Source organism: Balaenoptera borealis (assembly GCF_965194805.1).
Source record: "Balaenoptera borealis genome assembly, chromosome: 12".
Taxonomy (NCBI): domain Eukaryota; kingdom Metazoa; phylum Chordata; class Mammalia; order Artiodactyla; family Balaenopteridae; genus Balaenoptera; species Balaenoptera borealis.
Window position 1 is genome coordinate 45,364,285 of NC_138869.1, and position 22,495 is coordinate 45,386,779.

The window sequence follows — 22,495 nt, forward strand, 5'->3', positions numbered from 1 at the left end:
CATTCTGACAGGCTACAAAAAGCTACACTGGCCCTGCCCTCAAGGGCCTGGACTTGGGGCTGAGAAAGACAGAGACACCTGAGAGTTATTAAATGGCCTCTCAGTGAGCAGATGTGTCTGAGTCACACGCCCCAACCCCCCACTTTTCTCCCCCACTGCAGCCCTGGTCCTGCATGCAGTCTCTCATGCAACCTCTCAACCCCTACTTCCCCCCCACCCTTTACTTCCCTTCAGCAGTCAAACCTATCAGCTGCCACCTCCTGCTCTCCAGCTCCTGCCCCTCCTTGTTCTGTCCCCCAGAAATGTCCTCCTCCAGTCCCACTGGGTCGCAGGCTGCTCCATCCTCGCAGGCCCAGCTCTCATGAAGCCCCGTGTCCCAGGGCAGGAGTCTCCCCGCTCCCCAGCCCTTCTCCAGGGCCCCTTCCCCGGCCTCATCACGTTACTGGTGTGTGACTGGTGGGTGCCTGCTTCCCCCCAGTTCACCAGGCACACAGCTCACTGTACTTGCTTGGCCGAGAGAAGGGGGAACCGGATCCGAGTTCTGACCAAGTCTCTGTTTATTCAGACCACCCCTGAGGGTGCTGGGAGCTAGTGCACAGTCTGGGCAGCCCCTTGCCCACTGCAGCCCCAGAGAAGGCTGGAAGGAGTTGAGGTGGGGGGTGAGAGAGCAGTCAGAGCAATGCTGTGTAACCCGAGCAGGGACCTGAGTGAGGGCCACATGGCCTCAGCTGTTGGGGCTCCCAGAGGGATGGCTGTCTTACTGTGGGGTCAGCAAATGGCAGGGACTGCCCTCCTGTGGGCACTGGGGAAGGGATAAGTTCAGGGTTAGGGTCAAGGTCAGAGTCAGGGTCAGTGTCAGGTTAGGGTTAGGGGTTAGGATTGAAAGAGTGAGAGTCAAGGTCAGGTTCAGGTCAGCTCAGGGTCCTAGTGCAGGTCAGGGCTTTCCTGGTTGGCTTGGTCAAGAGTTGTGCAGAAGTGAGCTCTGGCTTTTATCTCACTGTGAGCAAGAACCAGGGATGGGGACCAGGCTGCCAAGGCCTTGACCTGTCCATGACCTCGGCCAAGTCCTTCCCCTAACTGGGTCCTCTGCGCTGTGTGTAAGGAAGGTTGCTGCTAGGCACTATTGTTCTGCCATCTAGGAAGGAGGAGGAGACCTGGAGCGGAGGAACATATGTTCTGCTCCTGGAGAAACACAGGACTGAGCGGCTAGGTCAGGATGGGAACTGAACCCAGACAGCCTCACACCAGAGCCCAAGCTCCACCTGGGGGGTGAGCTGGAGCCCAGGAGTCGGGGCCACCTCCCCTCTCCCCACATGCACAGGAGGTTCCTCGAGATGGGCAAGTCTTTCCCAAAGCCACCTCTGCATGTGCCCCTGGATGAGGCCTGACCCCTCAGATCCAAGGGGGGCTGGCAAGAGACCAGGAGAGGGGGAGGTGGTCCCATCAGCAGGACCAGGTTGGGGGTGACAGATCCAGCAATTAGTTCAGTTTAGAGCACTAGCTGTGGTCTGGAGGAAGCACACAAGAGAAGTTTGGTTTTGTTCTTGTTTTGTTCTGACAGTAGAGGGAGACCACAGGGCACCAGCAGTAATAAGATGACGTTGAGGGAGATCATATCAGCAACTAGAAAATTAATCTTATTTTGTCATTTTGGTGGAGGCCATCCTGCCTCCCGAGTCAATAGTCCTCAGTTTAGAGTGTCCCGAGAGTGGGTGTCCAGGACTTAGATCGAAGGCAGTGGTGATGGTCTGGGACGAGGTTGCCAAAGCATTCTGAGACGACAGGCTGGTCCAGGTGTCCTGCAGGTGAGAGCCAAGTCGCTAACGCCCCCCTCCCCAATGTCTCTGACCTTCGGGAGTCCGAGGTGCTCCTTCCCCACCAGCGGAGCAGCTGTCCTTTCACGGCTGCAAGGTCAGTATATGTATGACCTGTCCCTGCAGCACCGGGACTTTACCCTTTTAGAAGTCCTCGCCATTTCTTACTCTGGCTGGATTCATGCCTGGGAGATTCCTATGTGGCATCCCAGAACGTGGTGGCCATGCTGGCAGGACCACCTTAGGAGTTGTCATCTCATACTCATGCTCGTTATCAGCAATGTCCACAATTGCCTGATCCAGCAAGCATAGGCATGAGGTAAGGGAAGCCCCAGGCTTGTCATCTCAGAATGTTTTGGCAACCTCATCCCAGACCATCACTACTGCCTTCAGGAAACCAGGCTACGGGACCTGTGGGTGGCAGAGCAGAGCCGAAGGTGGGCACAGGAGGGGAAAAGGGAAGCGGGAGAAGGCGCATTACATGAAAGGTCCCATGAGTGCCAGATAGTTGTCTGCTGTTGGCACTCATGACCATGAGACTGGCATCACTGTCTGACTAGATGTGTTCAGGGAGTTCAAATATGTAGCAGCACATTTAGGAGTTCTCAAATGCTATGGCCTGCGTTTGCTCTGCAAGTGGGAATTGTTGTGTTGTACCCAGAAAGGGTATCACTGTAGTCAACACCCAGTGGTACTCCTGGGACAAGGGTAAAGGATTTCTAGATTCTATTTGCCAGGACTGGCCGGGTCTAGTGCACTGGACCGTGCACCCCAGAGTTCTCTTTGTCACTTGCTGGTGGAGCTGCCAGTCAGGCACATTAGCCAGGCCTCCTTGGCCTCAGGTGCTGGCATTGCCAGGCTTTGATCTATGGCTTGATTGCCATGCCCTTTGTGATGATGTATCCAGGTGGCTGTGGTCTTTACCTGTGTGATGCAGAATTGGTCAGCATGTCAGTTCCACTGATGTTCATTGCCAAAGCATCCTTTTCCATGGGTCATGGACAGAGTGTATGGGTCCTGTGCAGTCTGCTGCCACAGTGTTTGTCCCTAAGGGGCTGGGATTTGATCCAGGTTGTTCGGTTGTCAGGTGCTACACTGATGTCCATTGGCTACTGGCTGCAAGTTGGTGAAAATGTAACAAGATGTGTTCAGGGGGTGTCTTCCAGGACAAGCACCAGTCTGCATCTCTGTCCACGGGCAGAGTTTTTTCCTTTCTGCATGCTTTGGCTTTTTCCTGTGGCTGCCCAGCCACAGTGGACTGTTTAATATAACTGGTCTGACTGTGCATCAGGCCCAGGCATCCTCTGGGACCTTGGTGTACTGAAGACCCCACGTCTGAGGGTCACCCATTCACGCAGGTGAGAGAGTCCGTTGATGGCTGGTTTACTCCTTTCTTGGATGTACCAGTTTCATTTAATAACAGGTGCTTGCTGGGCAGGGCCCACTTTATCCCATAACAGATGTGCCGGGGAGGAGCAACACAGGGGAGCTGGTCTCTCATTGTCCACCTATGCCCAGTTAGAAGCCAAGTTAATTGGCCCTCACATGGGGTATGCTGAGCCGTGACTGTCAGGCAACTGCCACTCAAAACACCAGGGGTCGCCTTTGCTGCGTGTCAACTTCCTTCTGCCCCAGGCTTCAGGTTGCATATCTCAGTCCCCCACACTGTCATTGGAAAGGCTCTTTAGGACAAATTGGCCTGAGTGGGAGGCAGTCTGTATAGCCTGCTGGTTGCTTTCTTTAAGCACTTCTGCGTCCACAGCTCTTTAGTTGGTGTGTGGTGATCTCCTTCCCCGTCCACCCTTGTCTTCTAAACTGCTTTACTGCCACCACGTGGCTGGGCCGGGGAGCCTGGAGGGCACCTATTGGGCACCAGTCCCAATGTCACTGTCCTAACTGTGGCCTTTCCCCAATGGCAGCATCCCTCACAGTAAGGAGAAGTAGTTCTCATCCTAAAACCTCTGTTTCCACAAGGCATTATTCAGCAGGGTCAGCTACCTGGGTGTGTGGAATGTCCACCAAATGAAACAACACAGGTTAGTTTCAAGCACATGGTAGGGCCAGTGTTGGCTGAAACGGCACCTTTGTAACCTAAAAAGAACAGCCTAAAGCACTATCCTTGCCTGGAGAGGAGCGGCCAGAGATCTCATCAGGAGCATATAGGGCCACAGCCCCGTGGAGTGTGGCTTTTTTCCCTGTTAAGACAACCTTCTGACTGGAGTTACAAATCCAGCACACAGTGATAGCGTCTGTATCAGAAACATAGGTTCCTCCACCTTGTGAGGGACGGCAGTTCTTTTCTTGATGCCCGAGGGAGGCACCCCCTTCTCAGAGTTCTGGGTTCCTTCCCCATAGGGCCCGTCTTCCAAGTTTCTATGTTTTCATATCTTTAGCCTCCCCCATTTCTTCCTCCAGCCCTAGGGAGAGGAAGCTGCTTTATATAACTGAGCATTCTTTTTTTTTGCCTTTTTAGTTCTTCAGTTGCTGGGTGTGGTAGGCAGAATAATTGTCCTCCGAAGATGTCCACAACCTAATCCCTGGAAGCTGAGAATAGGTCACCTTATATGGCAGAAGGAACTTTGTAAATGTGGTTAAGTTGAGGACCTTGCGACGGGGAGCTGATCCTGGGTTATCTGGGTGGGTTCAATCTAATTATGTGGGTCCTTAGAAGTTGAGGAGGGAGACAGAAGAGAATCAGAGGGAGATGTGACCACTGAGGAATGGCCCGGGAGATGCAGGGGTGGAGCACGGGAATGTGAGAGCCTCTAGAAACTGGGAAAGGCAAAGAAATGGATTCTCTCCTAGAGCTTCCAGAAAGGAACACAGCCCAGTGAGAGCCGTGTTGGATTTCTAACCTACAGAACTGAAAGAGAATGCATTTGTGTTGTTTTAAGTGACAAAATTTGTGATAATTTGCTCTCGCAGCAATAAAAAACACATAACTGGTTAATGCTCCTATATTAAATTCTCTTTGTTAATATAACTGGTGAGGTTTCATCCTCCCTGCCCTGGGCTAATTCAGAGACTCCCTCCAACTCCCTCACGTCCTGCATGTTCCTGTCACTCCAGATGGTGGGCAGTGTGAGCTCAGGGCAGATCCCATCTCTCCTACCTCTATCTCTCATGCTGAGTGGCTCTGACGTGCAGGAAATTCTTCCCTCTGATGAGCCTCTGTGTGTCTCTAATCTTGTGTGTCCTATAACTGGCCCCTGGATGGCACAGACCCCACAGGATTCCCAGGCTCCCAGGAAGCTAAGATTCTATTCCCTCCTTGCTTGTGACATCTTCAACTTATAAAGTACCCTGTCATCATGTAGGGCCTCCCCAGAGTTGGGACTTTTGGCCCCAAACCCTCTTCAGTCTTTCACTTTAGGCCCTTCTGGTCACGTAGACCCAACTCACTCAGGGTAGGTAACAAACCACATGCCCTCCAGTTCTCTCTCGTAAAAAGAGATGGTGTAGCTTCCTCCACAGACCACAAAAACAAGCACCAGATAAACTGAATAGTTAAAAGGTAAAAATAAAACTAAATATATTAGAAGAAGAGATAGCAGAATAAGTCCCCAAATTAGTATGCGAAAGATCATTTTATTTAAGTATGAGCATGAACTCCTGTTGATGCTGCCTAATGGTTTTGGGGACCAAGTTAAAATAGCAGACCACCTGGTAGACTGTACCAACTATCAGTGCATAAGCTAGAAAATTCATTCAAGAAGTGGAGGGTAAAATGAAGTTCTTGTACATGTAAATAGACAATAGATTTAATGTTGGTGAGCAGAATATCCAAGATGACCTTGAAGTTTCAGGAACTGTTGACTGAGCATGGCTGTGCCCCTGGTATTACTAGAGCACATAGAAAAAAAAAAACCTTTGTTAATTGAGAAAGAGAAATTATAAATTTGGCTTTGATTCGCTGTCTCTATAAAAATGGTGATTCATTTTCATGTGTCTGTTACTCATCTATTTGAGAGCCATGAGTTAAATCTTTGGAATGCTTATTGGCTCTAGGACCTGTTTTACTCCTTATCCCTTGCAAGATGTTCTTATCAGGACTCAGCAGAAGACTAATGTAGCACTTAGGGGCAAAGATTCAGCCTAGTAGTCCTGCCCTGGAGGCCGAGATGGAAAAGATCTCCATGGCCACCGTGGTGCTGTGATAGACAGAGAAGGATGTGACCCAGACACTGCAGAACACCAGCATGCTTGAACTTGACTTCGTTGAAGGTGTCAGGTAGATTCCTGGCCTGGAGAGCCACAGCAGTGCTCCCCAGGGTCAAGGATCCCATGTACCCCAGGACACAGTAGAAGGCAGTGACAGAGCCCTTAATGCAACCAGTGATGTGTGTAGGGCCAGAGTGTGTGTTCATTTCAATGAAAGGAGGAGAGAGTCCCAATCTGGTTCTAGATAGTGACTTGGATCAGGGCACAGATAGGAAGGACAGAGTCAGGTGCGCCTGATATCAACCACTGCCTCATCCTTTTCCCTTTGTTTTGAAAGCCAAAACCACAGTAATGATTTTACCCAAAACAGTGGAAATAGCCACAGTAAACACAAATGCAAATGTTGTTTGCTGAGGTATGCAAATGCCTGTGTTGGGAAGGCCAATGGAGAGTAAGAAACAGAGGGAACCCAGGAAGAAGGAGGTGAGCAGGATGTAGCTGTGGGTTGGTTGTTGGCCTTGATCATGGGAGTGTCTCTGTGCTTCCCAGAGACCCCAAGGACCACAGCTGTGAGAACAGAGAAGCATAGAGCAGTGCAGGCCAGAGCCATCCTCAGTGGGTCTTGATAAGGTAGGGAAGTCACTTTCTTTGGGAGACAGTGGTTTTGATTTGGGTTTGAGTACTGATGGTCTGGGCACCTCACACACTGGTGTGTATCTGACGAGAAGAGAAAAGATGTGCAGTGTCTCCAGTTCACGGACTCTTACTAATTCCTAAGAAAAAGAGTCCCCTTTGGGAACTTTGGACATATTGTCCATCCTGATGCACATTCAGACAATAGCAGTGAAATTTACAATTTTCCATTGATGCTGTCTAAAGGTTTTTTGGACAAAATGAAAATTTCTGTCACTTATCATTTCCTATGTGTAAGGGAGCTATTTTGTTTCTTTTCACAGGAAAACTATTATAGATTCTTAGAGATATAAATATTATATCTTCAGGTTATATCCCGGATTACAATGTTTCCCCACTTTAGGTGAGTAATTTATTCTTGAGAAACACGTTTTTACTGATTATTAGATAAGTTTAAGGAATGACTGTTGGTTTTGTTAGGTGTGATAATTTTGTACTAGTTATATAGGAAAATGTCATATTTTCAGAGAAGTTTTCAGAGAAACCTAAGGAGTGAAATTTCAATATATCTGTAATTTATTCTCAAAAACATTTGCAGAACAGTAATAAGTGAAGCAAACATGGCAAAATGTTAGCAGTTAAAATTTTGATCACATATATATGCATATTCATTATACTTTAAATTTGAAAATGCTTATAACATAAAGATCAGAAGAGGAAAAAAACCATAAACATCATTTGGGGCAAATTCTCCTAAGTTAAAAGCATAATTAAGTTTAATTTCAGTGGAAAATTGTTAATTCATTCCAGAGCCCCAAATTTAAGCACTGAGTTAAAATAACACAAAATTCCTTTAAAAGTAGGCACACAGTTATTCCAGGTTTTAATGTTATCTGTCATAAACTGACATAATAAGACAGGCTCACTTTTATTAACTTATTTTATGTCTGTCTACCTACACTGCTTCAAGTCCTTTGTGTCTCTTACATATTATACAACTAAATTTCTGCTTATAAATTATGCACTTGATAATCAGTGTATGTTACTTGAGTCTTTCATCCAAGAATCCATCAGAAAATACAGGATAGAATTTAAAAGTCTACAAAAATAATGTTAATAAAGCACCAAGATTGCCACCACAGGAAACCAGCAAACCAGGAGTAAATCAATGAGACATGCTTTTTTTTTTTTTTTAAGTGGGGTATAGTTGTTTTACAATGTTGTGTTAGTTTCTACTGTACAGCAAAGTGGCGTTCCCTGTGCTATATAGCAGGTTCTCATTATTTCTCTATTTTATGCATATTAGTGTATATAAATTAATCCCAATCTCCCAATTCATCCTGTCCCCCTTTTCCCCCCTTGGTGTCCATACGTTTGTTCCCTACCTTGCAAACTGGTTCTGCCTTGCAAACTGGTTCATCTGTACCATTTTTCTTTCTGCCTTGCAAACTGGTTCATCTGTACCATTTTTCTAGATTCCACAAATATGCTTTAATATACGATATTTGTTTTTCTCTTTCTGACTTACTTCACTCTGTATGACAGTCTCTAGGTCCATCCACGTCTCTATAAATGACCCAATTTCGTTCCTTTTTATGGCGAGTGATATTCCGCTGTATATATGTACCACATCTTCTTTATCCATTCATCTGTTGATGGACATTTAGATTGATTCCTTGACCTGGCTATTGTAAATAGTGCTGCAATGAACATTGGGGTGCTGCAATGAACATTGGGGTGCATGTGTCTTTTTGAATTATGGTTTTCTCTGCTGGGTCATATGGTAATTCTATTTTTATTTTTTTAAGGACCCTCCATACTGTTCTCTGTAGTGGCTGTATCAATTTACATTCCCACCAACAGCCGTAAGAGGGTTCCCTTTTCTCCACACCCTCTCCAGCATTTATTGTTTGTAGATTTTCTGATGATGCCCATTCTAACTGTTGTGAGGTGATGACTCATTGTAGTTTTGATTTGCATTTCAGTGAGACATGATATTGATCCCTCCATCCCCCTCTGTCCTCACTGAAGCTCCTTTAAGGAGAAAGATTCTTAGGGGCGGGGCAGAGGTCTCCCTTTCCCCAAGAGGGATCAAAGGCTATACACACCTCTCTAAGTATGCTGGGGAAACTCAGAGAAGGGAAAGACTTAATCTTTCATGGTTCTGTTGGATACAGACACCTGTCTCCATCCTATCAGGCCCATAGGTGACTTGTATCTTGGGGGTGTCATAAGAGACCTTTGAGTGCTTAAAGAAACGCCACCAGTGGCTCCTGTAGCCCTCAGACAACTGCCAAGAGCTCTTCAAAATGAGGCTACCATTGTTTTCTCAGACTCACTATGTATGTGCACCCTGAGGGCATTTTCCCCGCAATGGGAATCATCCAATTAGAAAAGGTGGTGTGAAAATTTGTCCCTGATTTCAGCTGAAGTGACCAGCGACACCACCTCGGCTCTGGAAGGCATTCAGGGCAGCCTCAGCTCACAGGCCAGGTTGTTATGGATGACAGAATCTCCCTAGGCTTCCTCCTTACAGGAGCAAGTGGGGTCTGCAATCGCTAATACACCCTGCCCACCTAGATTAATGCCTTGGGCCAAGAGGAAAGGTCAATACAGAGACTTAAGGGGGAAGCCACCTGGCTTTCTAGAGTACAGATCTGTCATGGTTGGTGGGATTTGTTCAGCTGGTGGGATCCTGGACCCTGGGGTACATGGTTGAGTCAATACTGTAGGAGAGTTTCATCCTGCAGCTTGAGGTCCTGTTCACAGTTGGCTTAATTAACTGCTGTGTGAATCAAACAAAATGCATTTGGCTGGCCTGTCAGTCAGATGTATCAGATCAGGAATAAATTCTTCTAAACCCTTTGCATGATTCTTTCCAAAAAACTATTCTGTCTCTCTCGTTTGTGGGTTTTACTTCCCTCGGCTCGTTCTCTGCCTTCTTTGTATCCCTCCCTCTTCTTGTCCCAAGTCTTCTGTAGACTCTGGAGCTGTTCTCCAAGATAGCCTTCTGGGGCTGGGAGGATCTGAATGGGGCCACTGTCATGAACAAGGGGCAGGGACCACCCATCAGTAAAGCAACTCAGGGCATACATATACAATTAATGTTTATTAGGGGGAGAAACTACCAGCAGAGAAGCCACAGAGCACACCCAGAGGTGGGCTCAGGCCTGGCACAGCTGGACTGGACACATGTGAGAAGGTTCCAGAAGTACCACACCCCTGTAATGCCCTTCATTTTATAGGCCGAATGGAAACACTTGGACAATTATGAAATTATGAAATCTTCCTGGTCAGGAAGTGCCCTTGTAAAAAGAAGCCTCTGAAGCTTAGCCACTGACATCAGCCTGTTTTATGTGGACTAATTCAGACAAGCTGAGCTAGTTCTCTGCTAAAAGGGGGAGGAAATAAGCCTGGGGTGACAACTGTTCAGTCTCCTCTGCCCTGCTGTGAATGGGGTATTGTTGAGGAGTTTCTCATAGAGCAGTGTGCTTGTGCAAACCCTCCATTCATTCATCCAACAGATAAGTTTTGTGTCTCATAACATATTATGAGTGTTGTTCCAGATCCTAGGACTATACCAGATGCCAAGGTTTCTGCCATCATATTCAGCCTCTGAGTCCCCTGAGGTGGGTCCTGGGTCTTCCTGGCCCTAATTTATCTCACCCTTTCCCATAGCCAGACTGTGTAGCTGGAACCTTCCTTTCATGGTCTTCTCCCGTTGCCTTTCTCAAGTTCTCCCAAAGCTGGTCTCCAGCCTAGTGGATGCATTATCCTGGTGACCTTTCCATAGATTAGAGAAAAGGAAGCAGTGTCTGCTCATTTCCAAGGAACAACAACTAGGACTATTCAGATCTCTGAGAGGACACCAAGCCCCTGGGGAAGAATGGATTGAGAGCTGAGCTTCAAGCCCTGATTCATCCCCTAAGGCTCTTTTTTGACCTTGAACAAACTAATCCTATGTCATACATCTGTTATTTTCAAGGACTAAACAAGGTTCCAAAATCACATGTTTTTCCTAGAAGAGAATTCCATTGGAGTTTTAAAAATGATGAGTTACATCCGTATAGGTGGACATGACAAGTTGATCTTATGATCAATCCTAAAAGAAGAATTTCATTCTGCTTGTATTCATGTGCTTTACAAAAACACTAAACTAAAACACACCAATCAATAAAAATTTCTTCAGGACATATTCAGCCTGGGAATAGGATAGAGCCCCACCCAGTCAGTAACACTTGGGTATTTCCAAGGAGAGACATCCCTTTTTAATACTCGGAGATGAGACATTCACAGACTGTTTCACCTGCCAGCACACCCATAAAACCTCTCCCCTTGGAAATGGGATCTCCAAGTCCAAAACCTCTTCTTCCCACTCATCACCTCCTTGACCATGAATTCGTCATTCTCTCGGCTGGGTGGAGACCAGCATGGAATCAGCCAAGATTTCTACCAAGTCTCTATCCCCCATTTAGAAGACCAGATAGACATCAGAACAGAGGGTCCTAAGATAGCCACTTTTACAGTATCTAAAAAGTCCTGAGGAGGTAGTGCTCCGGAATATCTGAGCAGTGACCTGGGAATAGAATTCCTTCTATGTTTCACACTCCATTTAAAAAGTACCACTTCCACCAAGCTTTCTGAGTGACCTACGACCCATCAACCGAACTCCCTTGTACCCACCCTGAGTGAGCCATCGTTCATGGAAAGGGGGCAGCAACTGCCTGGAGGAGGTGACCTTGGGGAGGGTGGGAGACTCTGACCTTCTCTTATAAATTAAGCAGTATAAAGACGATAAATTTTAATTGTGTTAAAATTACTGTCACCCTTGAACTAGGGTGTAGTGGTCTGATTCTAAACCTTGTGAATTTTGAAGGTAGAACTGGCAGGATTTGTGAATGGCTTAGAAGGAAGGTTTAAGAGAAAGAGAGGAGACGGGGTGACTAGGTTTTAATCTGAGTAACAGGGTGAATGGGGCAACATTTATGGAGATAATGAGATTGGGGGGTGGTGGAAGGTGGGGGTGGGTATGGAGAAGCCTTCTGGAAAAATCTTAGAAGAAGGAATGCTTTGATCTTGAAATTTTAAATGTAGGAACAGCCTTTAAGTGCACTCACTTGAAGCCCATTTGTAATTCTAGAAATTATCATTCTTAGAAGCTTAGCAATCTATTCAGTTGTTTTACACCACCATTTGCACCATCTATTTGCCTACCATAACTTACTATGTGTCAGGCACTGTATTTTACTTATGAGGAAGGTAATTATTAACTGTATTATAAAGATGAGGAAACTGAAGCTCACATTTTAAATAACTTGACTAAGGTTACCTAGCTAGAATTATGCACAGTTGAATTCTCTTTCTGTATAGTTAATATGTTACATGGAAAGTTAGCCCAGCACAGTAGGTGCTTTGTGGCTGCAAAACAAACAGCACCAGCTCCCTGGTCCCTGTGGAATATGTGCTTCCCCATCCAGTAGCTTCCTGGTCACTAAATCCTTTATCCAGTGAGTGCACAGTACTTAACTTGCTGAGCAAAGAGAATCTAAGAGAGATGTCTTTGAAAAATTCTTGGACTCCTGTTGGAGTATATTTATGATGACCACATTTCTTCACCAAAAATGGTGACACGGGATCAGATATTGGCAGCACATTTGAAATCGGGACTGCTCCGGAGAGCCCAGGTTATTAGGCTGCCCTTGAGATAGAACTGGGAGTGTTTTTTTTTGTTTTGTTTTGTTTTTTTTAATTTTTTTTTTTAACTTTATTTATTTATTTATTTTTGGCTGTGTTGGGTCTTCGTTTCTCTGCGAGGGCTTTCTCTAGTTGCGGCAAGCGAGGACCACTCTTCATCGCGGTGCGCGGGCCTCTCACTATCGTGGCCTCTCTTGTTGCAGAGCACAGGCTCCAGACGCGCAGGCTCAGTAGTTGTGGCTCACGGGCCTAGTTGCTCCGTGGCATGTGGGATCTTCCCAGACCAGGGCTCGAACCCGTGTCCCCTGCATTGGCAGGCAGATTCTCAACAACTGCGCCATCAGGGAAGCCCTGGGAGTGGTTTTTTTGCAGAATTTAGTCCTTGAGTTGAGTGGATTCTGGGTGCTCTCCTCCCAGTAAGTAACCCAGTACCTAACTTCTCAGACTGATGCTTTCCCCTAGAGGCGTAACTTGGCATTCTAGAGCATTGCTCACATCTGGGGCCTCAGGTCCTAGCAGACTTTACAGGTGATGTGGGAGGCCCTGTCTCTAAAGAACAACCCCATTCCCTGATGCAGACTCTGAAATCTCCTTTTAATCCATATTATTTGTAACCTTCTTTGTGAATAAGAGAAATGTGCAGGCAGCTTAAAAAAGGGAATTTATCTCTGGTGGTGCAGTGGTTGGGAATCCGCCTGCCAGTGCAGGGGACACGGGTTTGAGCCCTGGTCCGGGAAGATCCCACATGCCTTGGAGCAACTAAGCCCATGCAGCACAACTACTGAGCCTGCATGCCACAACTACTGAAGCCCACATGCCTAGAGCCCAGAAACAAGAGAAGCCACTGCAATGAGAAGCCCGTGCACCGCAGCAGAGTAGCCTCCGCTCTCTGCAACTAGAGAAAGCCCGTGTGTAGCAATGAAGACTCAAAGCAGCCAAATATAAATAAATAAATAAATCTATCTAAAATTTTAAAAAATAAATGTATTTAAAATTTTTTAAATAAATAAATTTATAAAAAAATTTTTAAGTAAACTATTTTAAAACTTTTAAATAAATTATTTAAAACTTTAAAAAATAAGTAAATAAATTCCCTTATTTATTTATTTATTTTTGGCTGCGTTGGGTCTTCATTGCTACATGCTGGCTTTCTCAAGTTGTGGCGAGCGGGGCTACTCTTTGTTGCAGTGCCCAGGCTTCTCATTGCCGTGGCTTCTCTTGTTGTGGAGCATGGGCTCTAGGCGCGCGGGCTTCAGTAGTTGTGGCTCGTGGTCTCTAGAGCGCAGGCTCAGTAGTTGTGGCGCATGGGCTTAGTTGCTCCGCGGCATGTGGAATCTTCCCGGACCAGGGCTCGAACCCGTGTCCCCTGCACTGGCAGGCAGATTCCCAACCACTGTGCCCTGAAGGAAGCCCCAGTAAGGGAATTTATTATACAAATGCAGCAGTACCTCGTGGAGCCCAAGTTGGGAAAGTGGCCAGACCCTGAGAAGGACCAGAAGTGGGAGTGGAAGGCTGCCAAGAACCATGGAGGGCGCTTTTGTCACCCATATGTTTTTCACCAGGTGTCTACTTCCCTCTCATTTCCTAGCAGTTAGACTTTCCAGTCTGAGGGCAGTGGTGGCCCCTGGAGCTCTCAGATCTCCATGCTATTAGTTCAGATGCTCGGAAGGAAATGGATTCTTCCTTGGCCCCACCCCACCCCACCCTGGGGAAATGTCCACTGGATCTGTGCCATTCTCTCTTCTGAACCCGAGTCAGGACAGGATTTTGTGGTACAAGCATGGCTGTTGTGGGGACCACAGATCTGGAGAGGAATAGCCAGAAAGAAACTTCTCCTCTGAGTTTAGCTCAGACACTGCTCAGAACATTTAAGGGTGGAAGCGTGACTGGGTTCCAACAGGAGGTCTGTTGAGGTCCTGTGGGTGTTTGCCATTTGGTCATGGTCCCCTTGGATCTATGGGGACTAATTATTTTCTACTCAGTACACTCTTCACTTTTTATTTGAGAAACTGATCCTTCCCCATTCCATGTAGGCCTGGTGGGAATCATACAGTATTTGTTCCTTCATGACTGGCTTATTCCACTTAGCCTAGTGTCCTCAAGATTTATCCATATTGTAGCATGTGTTAGACATCCCTTCCTTTTTAAGGCTCCATCGTGTTCCATTGTATGGATATACCACATTTTGCTTATCCATTCATTCATTGATGGATACTTGGGTTGCTTCCACCTTTTGGCTATTGTGAATAATGCTGCTATGAACATAAGTGTACAAACATCACTTCAAGATCCTGCTTTCAGTTTTTGGGTGTATACACAGAAGTGGAATTGCTGGATCATATGATAATTCTATGTTTAATTTTCTGAGGAACTGATATATATTTTCCACAACAATTGCACCATTTTACATTCCCACTAATAGTGCACAGGCTTTCAATTTCTCCACATCCTCACCAACACTTCTTCTTTTTTTTTTTTTAATATTTCAGCTTACTTTTTTTTTTTTTTTTTAACTTTGGGTTTATTTTATTTATTTATTTATTTATTTATGGCTGTGTTGGGTCTTTGTTTCTGTGCGAGGGCTTTCTCTATTTGTGGCAAGTGGGGGCCACTCTTCATCGCGGTGCGCGGGCCTCTCATTATTGCGGCCTCTCTTGTTGTGGAGCACAGGCTCCAGACGCGCAGGCTCAGTAATTGTGGCTCACGGGCCTAGTTGCTCCGCGGCATGTGGGATCTTCCCAGACCAGGGCTCGAACCTGTGTCCCCTGCATTGGCAGGCAGATTCTCAACCACTGCGCCACCAGGGAAGCCCCCCAACACTTCTTATTTTCTGTTTTTTTTGATAGTAGCCATCTTATGGGTGTGAGGTGGTATCTCATTGTAATTTTGATTTGCATTTCCCTAATGATTAATGACGTTGAGCACATTTTCACATGCTTATTGGCCACTTGCATATTTTCTTTGGAGATTTCTATTGAATTTCTACTTAAATATGTCTACTCAAATCCATTACCCATTTTTGAATTAAGTTGTTTATTTTTTGTTGAATTCTAGGAGTTCTGTATATGTTCTAGTTATGAATCCCTTATCAGATATATGATTTGTAAATGATTTCTCCCATCACATGGGTTGCCTTTTCACTCTGTCGATTGTGTCCTTTGATGTAGAGAAGTTTTTAATTTTGATGTAGTCCAATTTATCTATTTTTATTTGTTAGGATATCCAAGTCAAATCCAAGAAATCATTGTCAAATTCAATGTCATAAAGTTTCCCCCTGTTTTCTTCTAAGATTTTTATAGTTTTAGCCCTTATGTTTAGGTCTTTGATCCATTTTGAGTTTATTTTTGTAAATGGTATAAGGTATGTGTCCAACTTCATTCTTTTCCATGTGGGTATCCAGTTTTCCCAGCACCATTTGCTGAAAAGACTGTCCTTTCCCTATTGAATGGTCTTCCCACCCTTGTTGAAAATCATCTGACCACATATGCAAGAGTTTATTTCTTGGCTCTCTATTCTATTCCATTGGCCTATGTGTCCAGCACCACATTGTTTTGATTATTTTAGCTTTGTAGAAAGTTTTGAAATCAGCAAGTATGAGAACTCCAACTTTCTTCTTCTTTTCCAAGATTGTTTTGGTTATTTGGAGTTCCTTGAGATTCCATGTGAATTTTAGGGCAGGTTTTTCTATTTCTGTAAAAATCACCATTGGGATTTTGATAGGATTGCATTGAATCTGTAGATTGCTATGGGTGGTATTGACATCTTAACAATATTAAATTTTCCAATCCGTAAACATGGGATGTCTTTCCATTTACTTGCATCTTCTTTAATTTCCTTCAGCAGTGTTTTGTAGTTTTCAGTGTACAAGTCTTTTGCCTCTTTGGTTAATTCCTAAGTATTTTATTCTTTTTGATGCTATTACAAATGGAATTTTTTTCATAATCTTTTTCAGATATTTCATTGTTGGTGTATTAGAAATGCAACTAATACGTTTTGTTTTGTGTGTTTATTTTATATCCTGCAACTTTTCTGAATTCACTTGTTATTAGTTCTAACAGTTTCTTTTGTATGTGTATGTAATCTTTAGGGTTATCTGTATATAAGATCATGTCACCTGTGAACAGAGATAAACCTTTTATTTTCTTTTTCTTGTCTAATTGCTCTGGCTAGACGTCCAGTACTATGTTGAATAGAAGTGGTGAAAGTGGACATCCTCTTCTTTTGGGACTCCAGTGACACAAATTTAAGATCTTCTCTTATTGTCCCACAGGTCCTGACCCTCTTTCTTCTTTTTTTTTTAAAGAAAACTATTTTCTCTTTCTCATTCAAATTAGATAATTTTATTAACTATCTGAAACTTCACTGATCCTTTTTTCTGTATTTTCCATTTTGCTGTTGAGCTCATCCAGTGTTATTTTTGTTGTCTGTTTGTTTACTTTGGTTATTGTAGCATTCATTTCTAGAAGTTCCATTCGATTTTTCTTTATATCTTTTGTTTCTTTGCTGATATTTTTACTTTTTCTGTTTGCTTAAAGAGTGCTTGTAGTTGCTTGTTGAAGCATTTATATAACTGCTTTAAAATCCTTGTCATATAATTTCAACCCCTGTGTCATCTCAGTACTAAGTGTCTGTTGATTATCCTTTCTCATTTGAGTTGAGATTTTCTTGGCTTTTGGTATGAGTCATTTTGGACTGTATCCTGGACATTTTGAGTACAAGGCTAGGAGACTCTCCTTTTTATGTATCTATTTTAGTAGGCAGTCAATCTGTTTATGTTAAGAACGCATGTCCTGCCCCACTTTCGTGGGCTACACTTTAAATGTCAATTACTTTTCAAAGCCTTTGCTTTTGTGGTCTGTTGCTTGTGTGCTACCCAGAGGCCAGTTTGAAACCTATGGTATTCCACACCATAGTTCAGCTCTCAAAGTTTTTGCTGTTTGAGCCTGGTCAATTTTATAAATGGGATGTGTCCAGGACTTGATACATAGTTTGAAAGCATCCCGTTCTGCTATGGACTGAATTGTGTCCTCCCTGCCCCTCAAACCCTACCCTGCCCCAAATTTATATGCTGAAGCCCTAACCCTTCATGTGATGGTATTTGGAAATGAGGCCTTTGGGGGGTAATTAGGGTTAGATAAGGTCATGCAGGTGGGGCCCTTGTGATGGGATTAGTGTCCTTATAAGAAGAGATGCCAGAGAGCTTGTTCTCTCTGTCCCTCTCTCCCCCTCTCCCTCTCTCCCTTTCTCTCTGTCTCTCCTCATGCCATGTGAGGACACAGTGAGAAGCGGCCATCTACAAGACAGGAAAGAGCTCTCACCAGAAACCGACCATGCTGCCACTTTGATCTTTGACCTCAGGCCTCTAGTATTGTGAGAAAAGGCACTCATGCTTCTCTCCCTGTCTCTTTCCCCCCCAGTCCCTGCTGCCAGGGCACTGAGGACCTTCTTCTTCTGTGGGCCTTCTTACCTCTTGGGAGGCATCTGCAGAACCTCCTGGCTGGCCTTCCCACCTTTGTCCTCCCATCTTTCTGTGCAAAGTAATCATCCTGAACCATGGCCACTGTGGCTCTCCCCTGGCCAACACCCTACAGTGGCTTCCTGTGCCCTTGGGAAAAGCTCATACTCTCAGCCAGCAAGGCCCTGAATGCTGATTTCTGCAGATTCAGCTCTTGCTACACCTTCTCCTCACTCCCATTCTAGCTTAGCTAAATGTATTCCCTCAAGGCACCCAGGACCTGAACCCTGAATCTTGCCTTCACTGGATCATGCTTACTTGGGTTTAACTACCCTGTTCTTAAGAAGCCCTCCCTAGACCAGAATGGGTCCCCATATCAGGTGGGCACCTTTGCCTGCTGTGGCTCCCAGTGCTATTTAGTCCCTCACACTTATTGCCTTGGCTTTTTTGCCATCTTCCCTAGACTGTAGCCTCCAGAGTCATCACTTCTGGTTTACTCTGCTGTATTTGGTCATACAGCACAGTGCCAGGTATGCGGTGAATGAATTAATGCACAACGAATCTTCACAGGCATTATCTGCCTCATTTGACTGCATTTAGATTCCAGCAGCAGCGTTTTGCAGTTCATGATGGTAGGCCTTTTCTTCTGAGAGCCTCTCAGCCTGAAAGCTCTGTCTTTTCTTCTCCTTCTATTTAATTCCTATTTCCCTCTTATACCCAACAAAAATTCCTCTTTCATCAATCTCAAATGAACCCAGCTGGGATTCATGGTTTATTAGTTGAATTGAATCCCAGGTTGAATGAGAGACCATAGCAGGAAGGAGGGCTCTAAGCCCTGTTTCCTGGATCATATAAGTGTGGAACCTGAGGAAATGCTCCCCCAACTCTTCTTGCCTCCTGGTGGCTCCCATCTGGGCTCCCTGGGGATGTGGATGGAAGCACCTTAGGGCACATCAGGGCATTTAGAGGACTGGAACACCACACTTGCTCTGTTCAGAATTGCCTCTGCCTTGCTCTCTGTGTCTCCTGGTAACACTGCCCCTTGAATATGTAAGGCTTTGCAGGCACTGCCTACAACCATCAAGTACTTTACAGCATGTATCTCTCTGCTCCTTTGCCCTGGTTGGGAAATGTTGCACCAGGCCTAGTTACAGTTTGCACTTTTAGAAGCAGCAACCCTGTATGGGGACCTGAGAGATTGCTGAGCAGTGACAATGATATTTCAAAGTCCAGAATCTACGTGACAAGCACTTTGTTGGGGTGGCCAGATATACTTTAGCTGAGCTGACAGAGAGCCAACCAGTGCCAGCATGTGGAGATTTAAAAGAAAGCAACAAAATGAAGAGCGCGTATACCAGTGATGGCATGGCAACCAAGTTTTATTAAAATTATCCCGATCTTATTGAATGGTTCTACGTAAACATGTTTTTGAATAAGCCTATTAAATTCATGTGGAGAAAAATAATATTAGATCAGTTAATTTGCAAACCTTATTTTAATGACTAGTTACAATATTTTTATTTCTGCAGATAGGTGCATTTCTCTTCTCATAAAGAGAAAACAAGAGAAAGGATTACATGGTGCTGTTTCCTAGGAGAAATGTGGAGCAAAACTAATGTGCGATGTTTAAAGTATGACCGTGAAAATCATCCCCCCTCATGTGCTTAGAATTTCAAATATCGGGATTTCAAAATTAGAAGATAATTATATGGAAATAAAGTATGCTGCATGGAGCTTTGCTGTTAGATAATCTCGTCTTTAGACGTGTTGGGGATAATATTCTGGTCCCCATGCAGAGAGGACTGCCTTGGCTAATAATCCCCACTCAGCAGTGGGGAAGGATTCACAGGTAAATCCCCACAGGATTTACAGGTGGGGGAAACAATAGTATGGGATCTGTATGGTGTAGCAAAGGGACTCAGGGATTTGCACTGGCTTGTCCTGGCAGAGTGACCTCCGTGCTTTGTATCCTCTTGTGTCAGTGAAGCTCTTGGCCAACATTGGCCCGCTTTTCTGTCTCATCTGAATTCTTCTGTAGTCTCAGCTTTGTTTCCAGTTTCTGCTTCCATTCTTCTCTGAGCCTGAAAATAGAAACAAAATATACACAAACGGAGTATTCATCTCCATGGCTTTTGGTTCAGGGAAGCTTCCTTCCTTTTTATTCTGAAGGTTTCTGTGTATGCATGTGTGTGCATGCATGTGTTCAGGTTTTTAAAAAGTGTGCAGAAGACTTGCAAATTTAAATATATACATATTTGAACTCTCACTTCTGTTTGAGCACTATTCTAGTCTTAATTCTCTGAAATTTCCCTTGAAAGTGCAATATCTTTAAAGTACAGGAGGGGGAAAAAAACCTTAAATCTAGAATTATTTACCCAGCAAAGCTACCTTTCAAAAACAGAGGTGAGATAAAGTTGTTTTCAGATATGCAAAAACTGGAAGAATTCACTACCAGCAGACTGTCACATATGACATGTTAAAGGAAGTCCTTCAAGCAGATGGAAAAATGACACCACATGGAAATCTGCACAGTGAAATGAAGAGCACCTGGAAAGACATCTGTGTGTGTGCGTATTAATACTTTTTTCTTCTTACTATTTAAATCTCTTTAAAAGATAGTCAGTGGTTCATGGGAGTTCCCTGGCGGTCCAGTGGTTGGGACTCTGTGCTCCCACTGCAGGGGGCACGAGTTCTATCCCTGGTCAGTGAACTAGGATCCCTCAAGCTGCACGGTACAGCCAAAAAAAAAGATAATCAGTTCAAAGCAAAACTGTTAATGATGTAATATGGCGTTTATAACATATGTGGAAGTCAAATTGTACTTTGTATAATAACACAAAGACCAGGAGCGGAGAGATGGGACTATATGATTGTAAGGTTCTTACCCTCTACAGGAAATAATGTATCGCTTGAACGTAGACAGTGATAAGTTAAAGATGTATATGTAAATGTTAAAGCAACCACTAAAATAACACACAGAGATATAGTTAAAAAGCCAAAAGAGGAGATAAAATGGAATCATAAAAAATATTTAATTCAAAAGTAGGCAGAAAAAGAAAGGGAATAAATAACTGTTGAGAGAAATGGGTGACAAATAACAAGATGGTAGATTTAAACCCAGTCATACCAATTAATGTTAATGACATAAGTAATCCAATTGAAATGCAAAGGTTGACAGATTGCATTAAAAAATATCCAAATATATGTTGCCTATAAGAAACTCATTTTAAATATGAAGACACAAATAGGTTAAAAGTAAAAAGATGGAAAAATATCCCATCTTAACCCTAATCAACGAAGGCTGGAGTGGTTATATTAACAACAGACAAGGTAGAGTTCATAGCAAAGAATATTACCAAAGAGAAAGAGGGTTGTTTTGTAATAAAAGGTTTGATTCATCAAGAGTATATAATAATCCTCAACATTTATGTACCTAATATAGAGTTTCAAAATACATGAAACAAAATGTGATAGATCTGTAAGGAGAAATAGACAAATCTGCAAATCTTCAGTACCGATATTTCAACCATCAGTAAAACACAAGAAATCAGTAAGGATATAGTTGAACAACACTATCAACCTACTGCTCCCCACTAATTAAAGGCAGTAACTCCCCAACATCCCTCTTCTGTCAGTGTTTGTTTCTCTATGATAAAAATAACAAGGAGGAAACTGAGGCACAGGGAGACTTGCTACTCATCCGGAGGGCTCTTCCTTTAGCATCTTGCTGCTGCTATACTCAATCCTGGATTAAGTGGGAGTGTGGAGGAGGCAGGGGGCCTGACATTTGTGAGCCCTGACCTTGGGCCCTGCCCCATGCTGGGTGCTTTAGGCACATTTTCTTTTTTTTTTTTTTTAAGATTTTTTTGATGTGGACCATTTTTAAAGTCTTTATTGAATTTGTTACAATATTGGTTTTGTTTTATGTTTTGGTTTTTTGGGCACGAGGCATGTGGGATCTTAGCTCCCGGACCAGGGATCAAACCCGCACCCCCTGCATTGGAAGGCAAAGTCTTAACCAGTGGACCATCAGGGAAGTCTCTAGGCACATTTTCTTATTCAAGCCTCAGAACAACCTAATGAACCAGAACTGTCTTCTACAATTTATGAAGGGACAACATGGAGTAGTGGTGAGGAGCAGAGACCCTCTGGAGCCAGACTACCCAGGTTCAGATTAGAAGAGGCAGGAGAAGGATAAATAAGAAGTTAGAGTCTTGCGACCCCACCAACCAGAAAGTGTCTTTCCTGCAGTCTTTTTTATGTGCATGGAGAGATCCTGCACACATATATTTTAATGTTTTAATAAACCACAGTTTGTTTCAGAGCCTATTTTATTCACCCCTTGGTTTACTCCTTGCTTAGAGACAAGGTTTTTGCATCTTCCGCAGGTCAGCTTCACTCCACCTGAGGCCTTCTGTGTACTGCCCCGGGGGACACACACGTGGCACAGGCCTCAGTGTGGCCTCTGGTGTGCAGCATGCTGAGTGGCCTGGCCTCGGGGGAGGAAGATGGCAGGGACTCCCCAGATGACTGGCCACCTGACTCAGCTTCTCTGAGAATCCCTGGACAAGATGCCCTAACACAACGCCTCAGCAGGTAGGACAGTCTGCTTTTTCTTGCCTGTGGCCAGGAATATGGCTGAGCAGGTCTCTGCATGTGGAAGTGGCTGGGTTCACCTCTAGGGCTCAGGACGGGGTTTTGGAAGGTAACAGTGAATTTAACTCTTGTGAGTTCACGC

At 44.4% G+C, this 22,495-nt stretch overlaps 1 protein-coding gene and 1 pseudogene across 2 annotated transcripts in view; both read right to left on the reverse strand.

The window, feature by feature from the left end:
* LOC309607390 (vomeronasal type-2 receptor 116-like) lies at positions 1–22,138 on the reverse strand (annotated as a pseudogene). Its single transcript has 2 exons — positions 6,302–22,138; positions 1–6,226 (listed from the first exon to the last, which is right to left on the reverse strand). The product of its transcript is annotated as a vomeronasal type-2 receptor 116-like (transcript).
* The window catches only part of FAM240A (family with sequence similarity 240 member A), a gene marked incomplete at its 3' end in the record, with an annotated part of 12,286 nt that continues 9,359 nt past the window's right edge, over positions 19,569–22,495 (reverse strand). Inside the window, 2 exon segments of the mRNA XM_082345825.1 lie at positions 19,569–19,744; positions 19,747–19,838. Coding sequence (XP_082201951.1) covers positions 19,569–19,744; positions 19,747–19,838 — 268 coding nt within the window.